This window comes from Plodia interpunctella, chromosome 14 (genome assembly GCF_027563975.2).
Source record: "Plodia interpunctella isolate USDA-ARS_2022_Savannah chromosome 14, ilPloInte3.2, whole genome shotgun sequence".
Classification (NCBI taxonomy): domain Eukaryota; kingdom Metazoa; phylum Arthropoda; class Insecta; order Lepidoptera; family Pyralidae; genus Plodia; species Plodia interpunctella.
The window spans coordinates 1,969,363-1,989,699 of NC_071307.1; the positions used below are offsets into that span (position 1 = coordinate 1,969,363).

At 34.5% G+C, this 20,337-nt stretch overlaps 4 protein-coding genes across 7 annotated transcripts in view; 2 read left to right on the plus strand and 2 right to left on the minus strand.

Moving 5' to 3' along the window:
• The first annotated feature begins 1,723 nt into the window (after nt 1-1,723).
• Nucleotides 1,724-3,465, plus strand: LOC128675470 (uncharacterized protein). Its single transcript, XM_053754898.2, has 3 exons — nt 1,724-2,206; nt 2,305-2,566; nt 2,743-3,465. Exons 1-3 carry the CDS (start codon nt 2,070-2,072, stop codon nt 3,376-3,378), a joined length of 1,035 nt encoding a protein of 344 aa, XP_053610873.1. The 5' UTR covers nt 1,724-2,069; the 3' UTR covers nt 3,379-3,465.
• A 100-nt stretch (nt 3,466-3,565) lies between these two features.
• bug (bunker gear) lies at nt 3,566-4,741 on the minus strand. Its single transcript, XM_053754899.1, has 2 exons — nt 4,607-4,741; nt 3,566-4,466 (listed from the first exon to the last, which is right to left on the minus strand). Exons 1-2 carry the CDS (start codon nt 4,656-4,658, stop codon nt 3,640-3,642), a joined length of 879 nt encoding a protein of 292 aa, XP_053610874.1. The 5' UTR covers nt 4,659-4,741; the 3' UTR covers nt 3,566-3,639.
• A 736-nt stretch (nt 4,742-5,477) lies between these two features.
• LOC128675596 (sarcoplasmic calcium-binding protein, alpha chain) lies at nt 5,478-14,577 on the plus strand. 2 transcript variants are annotated; one of them, XM_053755105.1, is made up of 4 exons: nt 5,478-5,639; nt 8,130-8,308; nt 9,614-9,847; nt 13,614-14,577. In XM_053755105.1, exons 1-4 carry the CDS (start codon nt 5,588-5,590, stop codon nt 13,734-13,736), a joined length of 588 nt encoding a protein of 195 aa, XP_053611080.1. In that variant the 5' UTR covers nt 5,478-5,587; the 3' UTR covers nt 13,737-14,577. The 2 variants fall into 2 exon arrangements, with proteins under 2 accessions (XP_053611080.1, XP_053611082.1); XM_053755107.1 differs by having other exon boundaries at nt 8,130-8,296.
• A 163-nt stretch (nt 14,578-14,740) lies between these two features.
• Npc1a (Niemann-Pick type C-1a) overlaps nt 14,741-20,337 on the minus strand; it is a 54,859-nt gene continuing 49,262 nt past the window's right edge. For 2 of the 3 annotated variants that reach the window (XM_053755099.1, XM_053755103.2), the window contains one exon: nt 14,741-19,264. In XM_053755099.1, the coding sequence (XP_053611074.1) occupies nt 19,137-19,264 (128 nt within the window). In that variant the 3' untranslated portion in view covers nt 14,741-19,136. The remainder of the gene's footprint in view (nt 19,265-20,337) is intronic. The other variant, XM_053755100.2, reaches the window with a different exon arrangement.

Sequence of the window (20,337 nt, forward strand, 5' to 3'; positions counted from 1 at the left end):
AAAATCCAATTAACTACTTACGTAGGTACATATAAAATAGTATAAATATGTAGGTACCTACTTAAAACAGTAATATTATTATACCTACATGTCTATGTATGATTATCATAATGATAGATATTAGTTTGACTTCCGTACATGATCAATTTCAAGATGATTTCACGTCAAGACTGCAATAAATAAATTTCTATGAATCGAATCCTGTCACAGCTATACTAAGTAAGTAGGTACCTATACCATTTCCATGGCTCCAAGACTTTAGGGTCTCGTGGTTCCGTGTTCTTTTTTCTTTGCATTTAGACATGTTTGACATACCTATCTGACTACGGAGCAACTTATGGGGCCCTGTGAGAGCGTCGCTGCTGTTGATAAAAATTTACAAGAAACTGATTTTTCACAGCTCATTTTGGTTACCGTCAAGTATATATAATCCATAATGTGCATTTTTTCGTCAAGACCTAAGTGTTTAAATTTATCCTATCACAATTAATACACTTGGGTATCTATTTACCTTTAACCGTTCACATGAGAATATTTTCAACGCATCTGACCGATGCACGTTCGATGTAAATCATATAAATGATAAGAAAGCTAAACATTGGCTTGACGTAAATCGCCACACAATCACGATTGTGAACTAAGGGCCGAGTAAAGTAGTTGTTCCTGTCACTTCTATCCACATAACTAATATCTTTATCTAATTTCTAACTTTGGATGACATTGAATACCTAAGTACTTGGTATTTAACTGAATAGGTATATGATTAAAAGAGCCGATGTTAATGTAACTTACTTTTTTTTTTTCAAAAACTAAACGCGTACTTACTAGAGAACTTCTAGTTTGAAGATTTTTTATGAATTTAGGTGTTCGAAGTAATGTAAATGAGAATTTGATCTTCTTTATCAAATATCATCTATTAGTGTAATCCATCCATTTTTTACACTCAGTTCGTACTGTTACGATTCTAACTCCGACAGTTTCGTAACAACCACTAATTAGCGTCTGAATTACACGCTTTTTTATATTTTACTGCACTTTGCAAGTAATGAACACTTTCACAACATACCACTGCGTAATATGTTGATTTATTTGTACCTAATTAAATTATTTACCGACATATCATAATAAGGAACTTGCTGCTCATGAATAATAGAATAAATAATAATAATAACGCACGTAAGATAACTAGGCAGAACAATATAAATGGCTAAATGGAGCAATACGGCTCGAAGGACCAATTGCTGATGTCGCGGACAACGCACATAAATACATACCTTTAGGTTCGCTGGTACCAACTTAATATAATATTATTAAATATATAATGTAAAATAATATAATGCTGAAGAGCCAACAAGATGACGTAACGTTTTTGTCTTCTCTCTTTATGATCTAGTATGGATTTAGTAGGCACTCCGCGTAGTACCTACTAATAGGGAGTATTACTGCACATTTATCCCGTCAGAGTACAGTACTGTATGTTAGGTACACAAAAGCTTTGCCGCCTTTTGCTATGTCGATTAAAACGTTTTAGAGTACTTTATTAATCTTTCACGCGAAATCTACTGAAACGGATTGTTATGAAAATTGGTATTTCGGTAGCTAGGGACAACACAGGGTAGTCTTTATCCTGAAATTCCCACGGGAGCGAAGACCCTGGGCGCAGCATAACTAATAATTAATAAAACATAAAATGTCAATGTCAAATTGACATTCAGTCTGACAGTACGTCATATGATACCGTAGGCAAATCCTACATCGTTACGTACCTATTTATTTCATTTGTTGTATCAAAATTCTTATTTCAAAGTAAAACGTTGCACAGTTATCTAAAATTGTGATATTATGAGCGCTTTATCATTTATCAAGTCTACTAAGGGCAAGGTTATACTGGTCACAGTTGCTGCGCTACACATAACCATTTATCTCGCGAAACCTTCGTTTTTTAAGGACCGAGAAGACGAAAAACTTCAGAATAAACCTCCTAAATACTTGCCAGACAATTGATCGACCTTGAGTGGAGAAGCAAGTACCTAAAACCGGAAAAGTGAGCGCTCGTTTTGTATTGATTCATGTTTTATAAAAGCATTGTGACAGTTACATCGAGGTTTTCGCGCGGAGTAACTGTGAGAAACATGAGTTCTGGACATAAGGTATACGTGACCCGCTCAGATATGCCTGAGTGCGGGGTGCAGTTGTTACAAAAAGAGTAAGTGGCTCTAAAGCATAAACTATTGTTAATTAATTTAATTAGTTTGGTTTATACATACAGTAATAATCCTCTGTGACAATAATTTGTAATTTCAGATGTGAAGTCAAGATGTGGAATAAGCCTTCACCAGTGTCTAGGGAAGATTTTTTAAAAAACGTTGCTGGTTCTGAAGGAATATATTGTTCTCTTACTGACAAGATTGACAAAGAACTGCTTGACGCAGCAGGTCCAACTCTCAAGGTTGTTGCCACCATTTCTGTGGGTTATGACCATATTGATGTACAAGAATGTAAAAAGAGGGGCATCAGGATTGGTTATACACCTGATGTTCTAACTGATGCTACAGCAGAACTTACTGTATGTATGTTACATTGATGTGCAAATTGTACAAATTAATATTTTAACACTTACCTCATTGTCAATTTGTTTAGATTTTTTTGTAAATCTTTGTCATGCCAATTGTTTCTACCAAATAAAATATTTATTTTCTTAGCATTTCCAAGTAAATTGATAAAAAATTTAAAACTTTTCAGCTTGCTCTCCTTCTGTGTACATCTCGACGCCTTCCAGAAGCTATACATGAAGCAAAGTCAGGTGGCTGGGTGTCTTGGGCGCCTACATGGATGACAGGGCCCGGTCTAGCTGACGCCACAGTCGGCATAGTTGGCTTCGGCAGAATTGGCCAAGCAGTTGCTAGACGTGTCAAATCATTTAACACGGCCAAGATACTATACTTTAATCGTAGTGAAAGACCAGAAGCTAAAGAACTGGGAGCAATCAAAGTTACTTTTGATGAGATCCTGGCTCAAAGTGACTTCATTATATGCTGTGCAGCATTAGTGCCTGAAACCAAAGAACTTTTCAACAAAGCTGCATTTGAAAAGATGAAGAAAACTGCTGTCTTTATAAACACAAGCCGTGGAGGAACTGTTGATCAAAATGCACTTATTGAAGCTTTGAAAAATAATACTATAAGAGCCGCAGGTCTGGATGTCACAACTCCTGAACCACTGCCTCTAGATAGTCCACTATTTAAATTGAAGAACTGTGTAGTTCTCCCTCATATAGGAAGTGCTTCTATAGAAGCTAGGAATATTATGAGTGATCTAACAGCAAGGAATATATTAGCCGCACTGAAAGGCACTGAAATGCCAGCAGAATTAAAGTAATCTATACAAATGTTGTAAAGCAATTTATTATTATTAAATGTATATGTATATTAAATGATGTATATTAAAGATAAATTATATATTTTATGATGAACTATTTATTTTGCTAATAAATAAGCTTACTAAAATGGAATCATGTACAATAGGATACAATTTTACTGGGAGGGAAAATAAATTATTAGGCATGTTAACCACATCAAAATAAAAAAATATTTTTATTAAATAAAAAAGTTACGCCTACCTAACTACAAATTAATTAATCTAGTCATTATGTTCATGTTGTGCCTCTGATTCTCGCCAGTTGTTCTGTACCATTTCAACAATCATCCTCCACCATTTGGATTGCATGAAGTAATAAATTGAACATACTATAATGAACAACCATGAGAGTACTAAGAAATAATCAGTATCTTTTTCAACTACACTAGAAACTGGTCCTTGGAAGTCTTTTGACAAAACAAGCAATGCTTGAGGTTGCTGGCCAGTTATAGCGTGGACAAACTTACTAAAGGAATGTATATTATACTCTGTCCCATTGAATTTTCCAACAGGTCTGCCATTATGGAACATCTTCAATGTTGGCACACCTACTATTCCATACTGCGCATTGATTCCATGGTACTTCAGAGCATCTAGAGCTACCATTTTAACATTAGGATAAGAACGAGCCAGGGCATTAAAATGTGGTGCTGCATGTGCGCTAAATGGACAAGCTCTGGCATAGAATAAAACTAATACACAATCTGCTTCCACATCGCGACTGGTTATATCAGGTTTTATTTGCAACAGTTTCGCCAAATAACTGCCATTTATTATTTCAACTGATGGCTCTAGGTCTTCATTTGGTTCATAAACAATTTCTTTGCATTTGACTAATTTCACTGTTTGTGTTTGGTTCTCTGCAGTGACGTTGGCTGAAGTTACGTGGTTGTAGAGATTTGTAAGAGTCTTATTAACATCAGAAACTACGTTGGATAGAAGTGATTCTGATTCGTCGACATTCGGTTCATCACTCTCAACAAATTTGGGCATGCCAACGACTGGGTCCTCCAGTTCCATATCAAACTGTAACGTTGATGTGATGAACACTGGAAACAAAGTGTTCACACTAAAACACGGTATGTTTTTATGATCCTTAGATTAGTTTTTACAAGCCGTAATATGCAAACTGTTTTGTAACTACAATGTTTTGGAAATATTGACCATTTAGAAGAAACTTTTGGCTTACCTGTTAGTAAAAGGGCCACAAAGAAAACATATTTTATATCATGAAAAGACATAATAGATATTTGTATGAATATGCCCAGATTTTAAGTATATTTAATGAATAAAATTACTTGCAATGTTTACATTGATTCTGACATTTCAGATTATTGATTTTTAACTTGCGTGACAGTGACACTGATAGTACAATCTTTTAAATTGAGGATTTTTTTTAGACTAATAATGTGAATCTATAAGGTTTAACATATTTTGTATGTAAAAAAACAACCTTCAACGGCCACTTTCAGCCCTTAAACTTACATGCCAAAGGATAATTAATAAAATACAACATACCCGGCAAATCACAGAAGTAGAAAATAGATACTTACAATAGTTACTCTTTCTTTCAAAGTCGTAATTGTATTCCTCACGGCTGCAGCTTGAAACACAGGACAACTTTTTTGGACCCTCCGTCCGATTACCCGATCCCCACAACACGTCAAATACGTTGGATCTAAATTTAAGCAGGTACTACTATAAATCCTGTAACACTTATAGCAATAATTATATTGAGGACTCGACAGATAGTCGTAAAGACTTAATTAGACTGTCATCGCTCAACGAATTTCTTAATAGTATTAGCAATGAGTAAGCCTATGGCGCAAAGATTGTTGCAACAGCGACCTTGTAGTCTTCCCAGGCTGAGAGAACAGCTGATAGGTCGTAGGGATATTTAGGGTTTCGATGACTGGTAATCGTTTTGCAGCCAATATTTATTTGGTACCGCCAACGTTGGTACGCCAAGAGTTGGCAAACCAACGCTTTTATGTGGACAAGATGCCCGCGTTGGTGTAGTTGGCACAAATATTGGCCAACGTGATGAGGAACTAACTATCAGCGGTTATTCCGAGTGGGGTGGCGTGCGCGGCGGTCATCAGTCGCCGTCGAAACGCCGCGCGCGCCTCGCCTCGCAAAATAACAAAAACCAATCGCATTCATCATCGAAATGGCCTATACTTGGGACAACAGGGTCGCTTTCGTTGTACGATATCTTTACGGTGAGTTCTGCATGATGAATGCTATCTAAAACAAATGTAACTGTCTTTCTTCCACCTTTTTCATACGCCTAATCACAACCTGAAAGGAAACATAGTGCCGCTGCGAATTGTCGATTTTATGTGTCTCTTTCATGCATCGATAATTCCATCCTCTGAGCTAACCATTTCAACTTGTTCCAATACTGATGCAGGTGAATTCACATTACATTTCCTTCTCTGTTTTTTGGTCCAGTTAGATCACAATGCCGATAATTAATCGTCGTAAGCAGGCGGAACAGCGAAGCTGTAGATATAAATCTTAGTAATTATGTGTTAAATAGCGATGTATATCAGCTGAGTTAATCGGGCATTGTCGCTTGAGACGCGAGTATTTTTATTTAGAACCTAATAAATTGCGTCACGTCGCGTCACGTGCGCGGAATCCGTAGTGCAACCAACTGGAGCTTCATTCATAAACACTGCAGTTTCCACTTGCAATGTTTTTACACGTGTGTTTACAACAATTCATTCAGCCTTTTAATCATCCTAGTTTTCCAAGAGTAAGTACTACTAGAGCTACTAGAACTACCTATACCTAATATCACTAGTTTGTTCTTTTCGGAGTTTTCGGTTGTTCCGTTTCGAAGAAAAAGCATGCAAAATGGAAAGTTAATTATGAATGACATTTATTCTTAGCAGTGACAAGGAAACTTTAATATTATAACTAAACAATAATTCTCATAAATGTCAGCTTTATGACTCCTAACAAGTTAATGCTGGGTAACCGGGTTTTGAAATTGGATGTACTCCCAGGAATAAGTAGGTAGTATGTTTGTTTGTTAATTGCCATTCAGCTGTTTTATTAGCTTCTCGTTTCGATTGAAGAATAATTAGTATGCTATTCCCAGGCATCTAATAAAGATGAAAGACCGGAAAATACTTGATGTCGACTGGATGTGATGATCGTGGCCAACAACTGATCAAAACTACTTAAGTACTATGTCACGTCGACACGAAGAAGAAGATTGATTAAATGACAAAGAATATCATAATACGAAGAGATTTTCCTTGAAATCTGTTGAAATAACGGAAATCAAGGCATAAAGATATTTTTTTTTCATCTCTCATTCTTGGTTTAATGAAGAACCTGTGACATGTGAGAAATAAAGCATGTTTTCTTTTAACTACTTAACATAACTTTTAGACGGTGTAACTTGTAGTAATTTGGCATTCGAGTATTTCAGCTGAAGGTTTGCAAGTAATTCAAAATTGAAAAATTAAAAGTTTACCAGTCTTACGCGATAAAAAAAAATACTGAGATTTTGTTATGAAATTCACGCGGGCGAAGCCGCGGGCAAAAGCTAGTAGAAAATAAAATACCAAACAAAAGCACATTAAAATAATAATGTCTAGCTATTGCATCTAGATCTAGACACAATACTACAGCTGTGTAACAGGATTTATTGAGCCGCGAACAATATAAAGTTTATAATTAACAAGACAATCGCGCGACGTCACATTACTACAATCCCAAAATAGCTGAGACTTCAGCTAAGATCAATGTTAATTCGGCAGTCACTGCCAATTAACATAAAAGCTTTATGTAATGTCTTAATTAAAGTTTTATTTATTCATCATTTCACAATATATTTTGTTACATCGTGCTAGAATCAAAATAGTCCAAATTTTACCCAAAGTGAACCAATCGTTTAGCTAGGATTTTGACAATTTAGTTATTATAAATTGTTAGGTAGCATTTCTATTTGTTTTATTTTGTAATTTGGTTTGAGTGCTATCCACTTTAATTACTAGTTTTTCTTATATTGAATTCAAACATATTCAAATAATACTTGATAACCTTCGTTTTCAACTTAAAAGACCGTTACAAGGAATTCTATTTCTGATGCATCCAGAAACCCTCTGTCTGTATTAAAATTTGATCTCTTCTTGCAAAACGGAGCGCTGTCAATCACAGACTATCCCAGGCATTGCGAAATAGGATCCCAGGTCTTGGCATACAACCTACTATTAATTTAATACATGCTATTGTTTACAAGCCACGCGGGCCAAATGGGCACGCGTTGCGCTTGCGACATTGATCATAGATTGGAGATACAATGAAGAGAGTCGTCGATTGCTGAGAATGCTCGGTGCAAATGCTCTTGTCAGATCGTCACATGCCTATGTCTTGATGGAAGAGCTGAAATTTTTATTTACATTGTCACTGCCATTTAAATACTTGTTAAAATAGAGAGAGATGTAAATTAAAAATATAGTTAGATTTATATGTATATGGACGCAGGTATTAATTAATAAGAACTAGCGTACAGGAACTAACACTTGTAGGCACGATAGATGGGGATAGATGCTACACGAGCAAACCTGATTCGCGAAGACATAGTGACCATTTGACATTACCAATTTATTTCCATCTCTAACTGCGCATGATTATCTTTCAGTTTTCAAATACAACTTTGATAATAGATTATTTCCCAATCATTTCTCTTACAGATATCGACAACAACGGCTACCTGGACGCACACGACTTCCAGTGCCTGGCGCTGCGGTCGTGCGTCCTCGAAGGCAAGGGGGACTGCAGCGCGGCCCGACTGCAGAAGTACCAGCACATCATGCTGAGCCTCTGGGAGGAGATCACCCAGTTAGCAGACTTCGACAAGGTGCCGGATTATGTCGGTTATCACACTCCTTACTCCACGCTACACGCTGCTTCCAGCTCTGCGGATTAACGCGTTGAATGTTACTAGGTCTGTGGATTTGGGGCTATATTTGACGCTTCCCGGTTAGATTTAGAACCATTTTTGAGGTGGTTGCATGAGCCGGCAGATGCCTAGGTTAGTCTGGAACTGGATATCTAATGCTTTTTAGTAGAACGCGTTGAATTCATTTAATAGATCGTTGTATTTGCTAGGTATGCGCCTTGTGAGTGACGACAAGTAGGTAGATTCAATACATTTTAACCAGAATCAAGATCACCCAGGAACGGGAACAATACAATGTTATCTCGCGTAGGTACGAAGTCGCGAACAAAAACTGGAAGATGTAGGTATATTATTAAAATGGTCTGTGTATATTATATGCCACTGACTAACACAAATATGTTGTAGGAGCGGTAAAAAATATGTAACAAGGATCACAAGAAAACATCTAGAAGTTGCAGAACTAAAACATGAAAAAATATTTTCAAGTTAATAACAAAAAAGCATTGCAAGAAAACGAGATATTACATTCAATAACATTATGCTGTTTATTGTGCTAACTGTACCAGCATCAAAATATATATAAAAATATAGCTCTGTAACTGAAAGTAACTGAGAGTTATTAGCCAGCAAATAGCCACTTAATCAGGGTTGGTCTACATTTATCATTTCAGCCGTCTGCAAACGAGTTATAAATCGTTCTGCACTAATCTAACGGACACACGTTTGAATTAATTAAATTTCACGTTATTAGTTATATCTGTAATGTTACCAATAAAGCTTCAAACGTAAACAAAGCAACGTAGGTGGTTCTACAATGATCTGTACTTAATCTATACTGTACTCAATAGAAACTCATGTCACATGGCCAAAAAATTTGAACATTCCTTTTTTGTTTGCTATTCCTTTAGTTACAGATTAGATATTTTAGAGAATATAAAGTACAAGAACGCATGTTGATGTTGTATTCGATGTTTTGTAAGAAAGAGTAGTTTAACTTTAATCCAGCTTGGTACAACTAGTTATGCATTTAGTTGTGCCATTAGGAATACAGAATACTGGGATGGCACAACCAGTTGCACATACCAGTTGGTCCATGAGGAAAATTTGAAAATAACGCATAGTTTCTAGATATAAGTATAACACATAACGCACGAGGGAAAATTACTTAGGAACAATTCACACTGCACTGCGCTACAGCACTACGCTCTAACCAAGCGACGCTACTTGTTAATACCTAACGATTAACCGCATATAAGATAACTAGTTGTATTTCAGGATGGGATGATAACAGTAGAGGAATTCAAGCAAGCTGTGAAAAACAGTTGTTTAGGGAAAAGATACGATGATTTCCCTCAAGCAATGAAAGCATTCATCGAGTCGAATTTCAGAATGATAGACATTAATGCCGATGGAGTCATAGGGGTTGAAGAGTACCGGTATGACTGTGTGCAGAGGATGGTGCTTGAAGACATCAAGGTTATCGATGATGCCTTCGACTCCCTGTTAAATGTGAGTAGATTTTTTAGCATTTTTGAATTACTCCGGCCTATTAATAGTATAAAAAGAAAATGTATAAATGCGTCATATGTCACTCAATTTACTGTTAGGTATTATCTTATGTAATTGATCGTTGTCAATAAAATATAATGAGAAAGCTTTTTGACTCCCATTTGTGACGTGACTTGTGCCCACAGTCCTATAGAATTCTTTGTTTTTGACACATGGAAAAAATATCTTTTTCAGTTGATGACTAGGTACTATCCTATTTATGTTATCAATATAGTAAATAGTACTATACATAAGACACATAATTCAATGAATTCGTGAAGGAAGACTAATATAGTAAAAGAAACAATCAATACTAGATGTTTCAATATCGAGTTTCCAAAATCGATTTAACACAGTTACTTACTTGATGAATTAAATTTACATGTGTATCTGTGGGTGTGTGTATTTGTATTAGGGTGTTTTATCTTTACTGAGTTAATTGTTAGGTGTTTTTTATATAGTCAAGGAGGTATAATCTCATATATTCATGTGAGTTGACCAACTCCATGCTTATGAATGATACATATCATGGGTTCAAAAACTATAGGTACCATATCTGCTGCATTGAACACTTGAGTATAGAATTATATAGATACACATCGATGTCAAAACCACAGTCCTCAAAATACCAATTAATAATATACGTATAACGCCACATATAGAATTATACGTGTATTTATTTGAAAGTTCCACAACCCACCAATGTGTTGGCAAGTACGTCGATATGAAATTGATGTCAATGACGGTATTCGTTAGATCACTGATTGGGAATGTGGTCATTGAAGACAGACGCGAAAGATCAAACGTGGATTTAATGATACACTTATGGCCGTGGTCGGGGTTGTGGTTTCTTCAAACATGGTGGAGCTTCAAGGCCAGCTCGATTCTCAGGTCTCTCTTATGTACCTTCTTACACTCCTACAGTTCTTACCATGTTTGAAAAGTCTACTGGACACACTGGGACTGAAAGACCACTTCATACCCCCCAATGGATGTCGCACGAGGCGACTAAGGGATAAACAGACATGACAGCGGCAAAAGAGAAACGGGCAGCTAAAAGGCCGGTCGTAAAATCTCAGCCGAATTTTCTATTTTAATGGTCTTCTGGGTTTTGGGGCATCACAGCCGGAAGGACGCGAGGATCAGAAGGAGAGGATAACAATGGTTGTAATATAATTACGGTCTAGGTTCGGCCTTTATCCCGGGAAAGATATTAAAAATGAACCGCGACAGGCGGCAATCGGGTCTTGCTTTAATGACGATGAATGTGACGGAAATAACTGCAGCGTCTCAATTACTTACTAATTATTCTCTGCGTTCATTTCGGTAAAACGAGACTATATCACAAAGACTCCGCTCTTTTTTATTGCACCTGTTTCTATTTTTGTCTGAATATGTTTTCGGGTAGTAGATTACAGAAACATGTGTAACTAAAAACCGACCATAAGATACCTTAACCCGTGGAACGTCATAAATTTTTTTTTATTCCGGAATTAATTAATTTTTGAGCCGGCGACAAATTTTATATCGAGTTTTATTAACAAATATATATGTATAAAAATATACGACTATGAACAAAGTTACGTTATACACTGATGTACTTAATCAATATACTAATATTATGTGATAGTCTGTCTGTTCCAGTTTCACGGTTAAGCCGCTGTACAGATTTTAATGAAATTTGGTATGCATGAAGTCAAAAAAGGCCTAAGAACTTTTATTTCAAAAATCGACAAGCAGAATTACACGCGTGCGAAGCCGCCGGTAAAAGCTAGTGTAATGTAATAAAGCACTAAAAGCTTTAGCCCTGGCCTTGGTCCAAATAAACGCTTCAATTGTGTTCTATCTGTTAACACTTCCGATGCTTTTACTGACAGACAAACAGACATGATATACATACCTAAACCTAAATAAGTAGTTTAATCCCTGTATCGTAACTATAGTCTAAGTTAGGTTAGGTCTAAGGTCCTATACTAGTGGTCTTTCAGTCCCAGTGTGTCCAGTAGACTTTTCAAACATGGTAAGAACTGTAGGAGTGTAAGAAGGTATATAAGAGAGACCTGAGAATCGAGCTGGCCTTGAAGCTCCACCATGTTTGAAGAAACCACAACCCCGACCACGGCCATAAGTGTATCATTAACACGTTTCACGTTTGATATACACGCGCCGCATATACTTACAACGAAATTTAGAAATAGCAACACTTTGTCATTGTAGGGAAGGAATTATATCTGCATACGAAATGTATAAATGGCAACACTTGGGGAATCCTCTGGCTATAATTAAACTGTTAGTTTAACTACCTACTGAGTGTTTCTTTCGGGATGTTTCTTCTGAACATCCATCCTTCGTTTCCGAAATAATAACTATAGTTTGTAACTAAGAATCATAATCATGAATATTCAGATAATTTGACGTGAAAATATGCATGTGAAGATCTTACTTCTGACAAAACTCGCCCGGGACCCGTGACTCATTCGCGGTAGGTCCGTTGAAAATCAGCATGGATTTTGGTTTCGACGACCTCGGTGGCGCAGTGGTAAAGTGCTTGCCTCGGAACCGAGAGGTCCCGGGTTCGAATCCTGGTCTGGTCATGATGGAAAATGATCTTTTTCTGATTGGCCCTGGTCTTGGATGTTTATCTATCTATATATATTCTATATATATATATATATATATATTATTCTATAACAAATATATATATATATATATATATATATATATATATATATTGTTATAGAATATAGTATCGTTGACACAAGTCTCAAACTTACTTTGGCGCTAGATCAATCTGTGTGATTTGTCCTAATATATTTATTTATTATTTATTTATTTAGTTGAAGTTACTTATGTGTGACTGCAACATACCTATGCTGAATGGGGGTCTATTTGCCGAAATGAACCCACGGCACAACCTCACAACTTTGCTTACACACTTGTATTTACTTGTATGATAAGATTTTGTTATCATTATTTTGTGTTGTGTTGTTCAAAACTTTTAAGTATGATTTTGAGCTGGGTAACCTAGCGTAGAAAACGACGTGGTGAGATAAATCAGACAAATTACACGAAACGACAGAACAGAATAGAAAAAAAATTGTTGGCACTTACCCGATATACCTATATGGCTTTCTCATAATAAAAGGATGTTGAAATTAATACGATTATTACATTTAATGTATGCTCAAAGTTTAATTCTACACTATTATGTGTAGGATCACAACAATGATTCATATGTGTAATTTTTCAATGAGTCGAGAAAATATTTGGGAGGCGTTGTCAACATGATACACGTAACCAGAAATAAACTAGGTTATGACGTAGATTTTTACTTTTATTATACATATAGGTATGAGTTAGTTTTCAAACATATGAAATCAGCGTCGTGCAAAGTCCAATCCACCGCTAAAATTGTTTTCCATTGTTCGATACCATGTTAGATATTTACGGAACCACTAGCTGCGCCCCGGAGCTTCGCTGCCGTGGTAATTCCGGGATGAAAAGTACCCTATGTGTTATTCCAGGTTATATACTAACCGTGTACCAAATTTCATAACAATTGGTCCAATAGAGTAACAAACATACACACATACATCCTCACAAACTTTTGCATTTATAATATTAGTCGGAATTTTTCCATTTCGAAACGCAAATAAACATAGAAAATAAAAGCTGATTCCGTTTTTTGTCGTGAAATCGATGATCGAGATTTTCTTACAATTTCCAGGATGACGACAGAAGGAAAGGCGGCATCACCATGTCTCGGTACCAGGAGTTGTTCGCACAGTTCTTGGGTGATGTCAACGACAACTGCCAAGCGAAGCACCTATTTGGGCCCTTAGAAATATAATAAAGCCTTTATAGGTTAATTACTAAGCTTATGACTGACACACCTAGGTACTTTCCACCATTAAAATAGATGTTTATTTCATTTTAGTGATGCAAAGAACGAAAAATTTGTTAATTATTACAGAAATGCTTAATTTAAACATTGTAACATCTTGTATAATAAATTAAATATATATTAGAAACTTCGAGACAAATGCCTAATAGGTACATTAGTTATTGGCAATGAACAAGGCCAAAAGGTGGGGAAACTGTTATATTTTTATATATAACCGGCACCGTCACGGGAAGCCATATCTATATTTACAAATACCATCTTTACGAGCCGGTGCGAATCACATCAGATACGAGAACGCGCATCGATACCGCACAAAAATAACAACAACGAAAATGCGTTCCCGATTACGTAAATTGTTATTTAGATATAACGTGTTTCTTAAAATACTTAGTTCATAAGTACGATGCTAGTTTTATAGTTATATCAAGTTATTTTTTCCTAATAGTTTATTTTTGATTGTTTAATTCTATCATGTATTGTTAACTCGTGGTATTGTTAAGATGTTTTTTTTTACATATAACTATTTGTGATTTTAGGAATGTTATGTTTCCCCTTATCGTTATTATTAGTTATGGTATCATTATAATTATATGAGACGAACGAAACAAACCGATCTTAACGATATTTGTGTACAGAGGCAGTAACTTTATGGGGAATGTACGGGCAATGTTGACTGGTTGTGCTCAATCATACAAAATGAATCTAGTCATGTCAAGCTTAATTTATTATTATGTAAATACTCTTGTTAACGAAGATATAATTATTATAATAAATAATAAACCACCTATTATTATAGTTTTATTTATTGAGCAGGTACAGTTCTGGGCAGATACAGTTGACGTACTAACACGGAAGGTCAGGTTTAGCTGCCCACGACTGTACCTGTTTTCAAATATATCAAAAATATTTGTCAATTTTGAATGTTTAGGCCGTAATGGAAACTAATTCGATATTTTTTATTAATTGTTTTATTATAAACGCTATTACACAGATTTTATAAACACTCAGTAAGTATTTTATATAATTCAATATTTTGATACCATAATTATCATATACACAATTTAATTGCCAGAAAATTCTCGTATGTACAGAGTCAGATATATTTGAAATTTAGGGATAAACAGTAAGAAAAATAAACTTGGCCTGTTGTTTTTATATTTTACTTCTTATGTGAGAGTAGGCCAAGCATCTAAATTATCTCAAATAATATTTTCATTAAGTAACAATACAAAACTTAAGCGCATTAACATTTTGAAAATTCGTATGTCATAAGGTATACTTATGTCAAAATTTACAAAAGATGTCTAAAAATAGATCTGTGGAAAGTATGATTGTCGAACATGATACACACGTATGTCAACTTCATTATTACATACAAAACCCATTTAATACAATTTGAAATATCCGCCACATGCTTCGTCAAATATTTTATTAATCTAACAGGCCCCCCCATCATACCTGGCTCAAAAGTTCCCATTATACTGGCTGCATTGCCACGCTGTATGGCGATGGAGATTTTTTGAGACAGATATGATACAGAACGCCTATCATATTAAATATTACTTTAATGAAAGAGAATCGACTGTCAGTAAGTCCGTTGCGTTATTCTAAGATCGACTAACGTACGATGCAATTTGAAGCGTAACTAGAACGAAATGAAGGTATTATTAAAGAAAAATATGTTGTAGAAAGTAGTATTAATAATTCTGTTCTATATTCCTGTATCTCTTTCTAATTAAGAAATAAATTGCGTAGTGATTATAGCTTCAACGTGTCAATTCAATCAGTCTGTCTCAGTCACATACCTTGCGTGCGACTGATATACCATGATAGTGGCATCTCTGTTGTTCGCTAGGGATCAGATAGAGACGACCTGTACACGCACAAACAAACGTACGCCATGATAATAGTGCTACATAAATTGCATTTTATGATAACATACATACAACAAATTCTATTAACAATAACTAATAATATAGTAGTTTGGTACTGTTTTCGGTATGGTATCTACATCTATATATAGATTTTTTAAGAAGGCACCTCCTGCATACCAGTGTTCCCATATGCTTAATTTTTACTTTATTAAGACATATTTTCATAGTGGCTCTAGTGTGCAGACGAATAACCTCTTAATATGTTACTTCAAAATACTACAATAGTTACACATTTCGTAAAAATAGTTCCGCATCATTAACTACATGTTCAGATATTTACTTTACAAAAGTTTTCATTCAAAAATGGCAACAGCACTTTTATATAACCTCGCTAAAAGAACACATGTCTTAGAGCCGAGATCGCTAACGTATTCATGAGAATACTTTTCTCAAGTTATGCTATCACACAGCCATTTTATTAATACTATATGCAAAATTAGCTAAAAATTGATATATAGTCGCCATATAATAATAAGAATCTTAGATGAGACATGTTACATACAATCGCCGAATATCGTCTAACGGTAGACGAAATATTGTTTTCCTTGTTTTCCAACAATGAAAATTTTAAACAATATAAATAAGCTGTTAGAAGACTATAATCCTATATGTTTCCTGTTTTTTAATATTCTATTATAAATAATGGAATTAATTGATATATTTTATACACGTCTTCCGTCTAATCACGTGTGCTGTTACTGGTATCAACTTTAATTTGTCGCCTAAGACATAAGCCATTACTTTTTACGAGTACCACCATCTAGTGACAGTAGACGCATACAGGCATGTAAAGCACATTTATATTTTCAGATGCCAATGAAAAAGTATTACTTTATATGTACATACTTTGTCATTAACTGGTACCTAAGAATAACGTCAAATTGACTTTTAGAAGGCACACGCAAAACAAAATTATTTTAGTAATTTGTCAAAATCAAATAGTAATTGTTCCAACGTTAAGCATAATGTAATGAACACAAAATATTGAAGAAAAAAACAATTATTAACTTACTTTATGTAAATATTCATAAAATGGATGAGCGAGTAAAAAATAATATCTTTCAAATGAAAACATAATCATAATATCACAATCATCTCGAGACATTTAAAGCGATAACAAAATTTAAGACTGTAGAAATATCGAGACCAATTTCAGACTGTTCAGTATAAAATATCAAATATAACAAAACTATTTTAGATGAAAGATATTAAATTATTATAATAAATCACAACTTAAGATTTTTTTCCAAACTTAACTAAGAGTATCAATATCTTGGAAAAAGTAAAGTATAAAATATCACAATTTTAACATAACCGCCAAGCGTGTATACTACATTCATACAAGGTTACTATAAATCTAAGGATAAAATATACTTATAATATTGATTACTAACGCTAGAAGATTCTGCACTTGTGCATAATCACGACGACAATTCAGTCCGTCTCACTCACTCGCTTACATGAATCGCAGAATCGCCCATCTCTGTCACATGCATGTCAGACGTGTAACTGCGACAGACATAATACGCGTCGTGATCACGCGCATTTCGTAACAGCCTAAACAGAAAATGCACATATCTTCACATATATTTGCTTTTCACTGAAGACATATTCAATTTCTGTAAATATATTGGTTCTAATTAAAGCTCGTAGCGACGCTGATAATAATAATATTTAGATGTTATGCATTGCCAAGTACTTACTTAGTACACTTTTCGAGTAAAAAAATCGTTTGAAATCGACAAGATTTAGTAAACTTGTCTCATTAATGCAGTAACTATAGTAATTAATGGCAATTTAACTTTTTCATTAACGTATTATATAATATAAACAATAATCATAAACAAAATTACGATTTAATAGTGACTGCTAAAAATTTTATCTAAACAGTCCTTATTTTACATAGTTACATTGGTTATGTCAGTCGAATGAAAATAATCTCTAACTCAATCTAGAGTCTATATACAAAAACAGGAAGTTTTCGTTGCAAGTATTTTTGAAGTTGCAATATAACACAATTTTTATAAGTTACAACAGCACTAAAAATATTAGTTTAGTTAAACAATATTTCAAAATCAAATGGGACAAGGGAAGAGCACAAAACATTAATATTCAATCCAAAATATAATCAAAAAGGGATACACTAAACATTTTCAATATGTAATGTACCTGTGTAACAATCTTAGCTTTTAATTTTTTGCATCAATAGCAAGCATACGTATATCATTTGCTAGAAGTATGTCTAATTGATATGATTTAAGATTTATTTTTTTAGAATTTACACTACCTTTCATATTTTACACGCTTATATCTTCTCAAATTGTAGGTTCATCTTTGTTTCGTGTTTTATTTTACATTTTACCCCCGATCGCGCAGAATCGAGACGCAAGCACCGATTGGTGGTTCAGAGGTTGCATGGATATATTGAAATCACCCGTGTCCTTTGACTGACTCACTAGTATATTGCCTTACTTATTTCATTTACAATTCTTATATTGAACAAGCTAATTCATTTTTTAATAAATGGGCTAAAAATTGACAAATATCTTGTGCAAATATACTAAAAAGTTTCGTCAATAATAAGAGAAATTATACCACTTGAGTTTGGGTGATATCAATTGCGCTAAGCACTGCGTCAGCACTAATGAAGTAAAAATTACTATAATTAGTATAAAGCCGCATGTACACGATCCAACATGGATATTAAAACTGATCGGAAGTACATGTAACATAATATATATTTGCTAATGTCTTACAGACTATAAGAGATATATCAGGACTTTTGTTGCCGATAGTTATTTAATATTATTTATACATTAAAAGCTCTCGTCTCCCTCGCCCGCTTGGGGTTACCATGCCAAATATCTCTAGACATCTAAGATTTACAATAAGCCACATTTGTTTCACTTACCAACATAACCCCTTATAATATATTAGCACTTTCGCGTCCATGATTGTAAATCTTAGTTCTTAACCAATATCAAGATCGGAATCACTTTTTGACAATTTTTCCCATTACACTATATTACTGGCAAATTAACACTGAGGATCATTCAAGTCATAGCACAGTTCTAATGCACCACCATTACACAGGACGACACAAAAATCCTTTCTAGATGCAGAATCAGAATTAAAATATGACCCTCCGCGAACTTAATACACCTAAGCTTTTTTCTACTAGATGAACATATAAATACTTTAAACATTAAAATTACTTTTTAAAAAGTTAATTCATTTCGAATTTCAAAAATAAAATACAAAGTAAATTTTTTTAAAATAATTATAATACAGTAAAAGTGTATTCAGAACATCCGGGTGAATAAACTCAGGTGAAAAGTTTAAGAAGGGATTGGACTGTATAAAAGCTGTCAACGTCAAAAAATGTTTCCTAATATGAAAATTGGCGCGCACATCACATTTCATCGGTGAGGGCGTTGACTGTGCCGCTGGTCGTGGCCCGGGGCTCCGACGTCGAGTCTAAACTGCCGTAGGTGGGGCCCCGTTCGAACACTCGCCAACGTCCCCGACGGCGGGTTATGCCTATAAAACATTGCTTACATATTATACTGAAGAACAGAATGGTATGTTAGTTAAAAGCATTGGAAATAATGAAAATGATGGTATTACATACTCACGACAAATCATTTTACTAATTGAAATGTACACTATGTTTTCTTGATTTATACTTTAATTTCTTTATTTAAGAATTGAACAACAATAGGATCGCAGTCCGATAGGGCTGCGCGAGGACTGAGGGGTCAAAGTAGATGACATTTTAGACTAAAATGGGCTTTAATTTTCTTTTTTTATATCTACTGTGTATTTTATAATATTTTCTGACCATTGCAATGGAGTCAAATTTAAATGACTTACCTATAACTTCAAACATTAAGGTCTTACAAACCTATAAACATCTATAAATGTACACAAAATTTATCATTGGTGCTCTAACATTAGCATGCAGCGTGATATACGAATATCATGCCAATTGCGATGACAATGAGTGATGTAACTATTTACGGATGTACATAAATACTCCTTTACCAAAGAAACTAAAATATCAAAATGTATTGCTAACACTGTATGAGCAATGTCTGAAATAAATGTTTTTCTTTATTTTATATGCAAATATAGAGCTTTTCATATAATGATGGGTGGATTTTAGATAACTCTACATTATTATTTTCACATGGCTGATACAGTAAACCTTGATTGTATGAAAACCTGAGTCTATCTTCAGCTATATTGATGAACTTCATGGATCAAATCATCAATGGAAAAAAATCAATCATTAATGGAAAATGTAAATATGTTAATTATCTTCAAGGTTTCTAAAATGATTTCTAAAATTCTAATCACCACATTATTGAAAAACTATAGATACTATCTGGTGCTAATAATAATTATACTAAACGTATGTTGTCTCGAATGCTGTTTTATTCTTCAGTGTGCCTATACCTACTTAGTAGTTTTAGACTACAATAGTCTAAATGCTTTACTGTGATGTATGAATAATCTCTGTTTGAAGAGCCCTCATGTATATCAAGAAAATCTTCACATATCATAGATAGGAAAATATTATAAATACTACGACTGCGCATTAATCATAATGT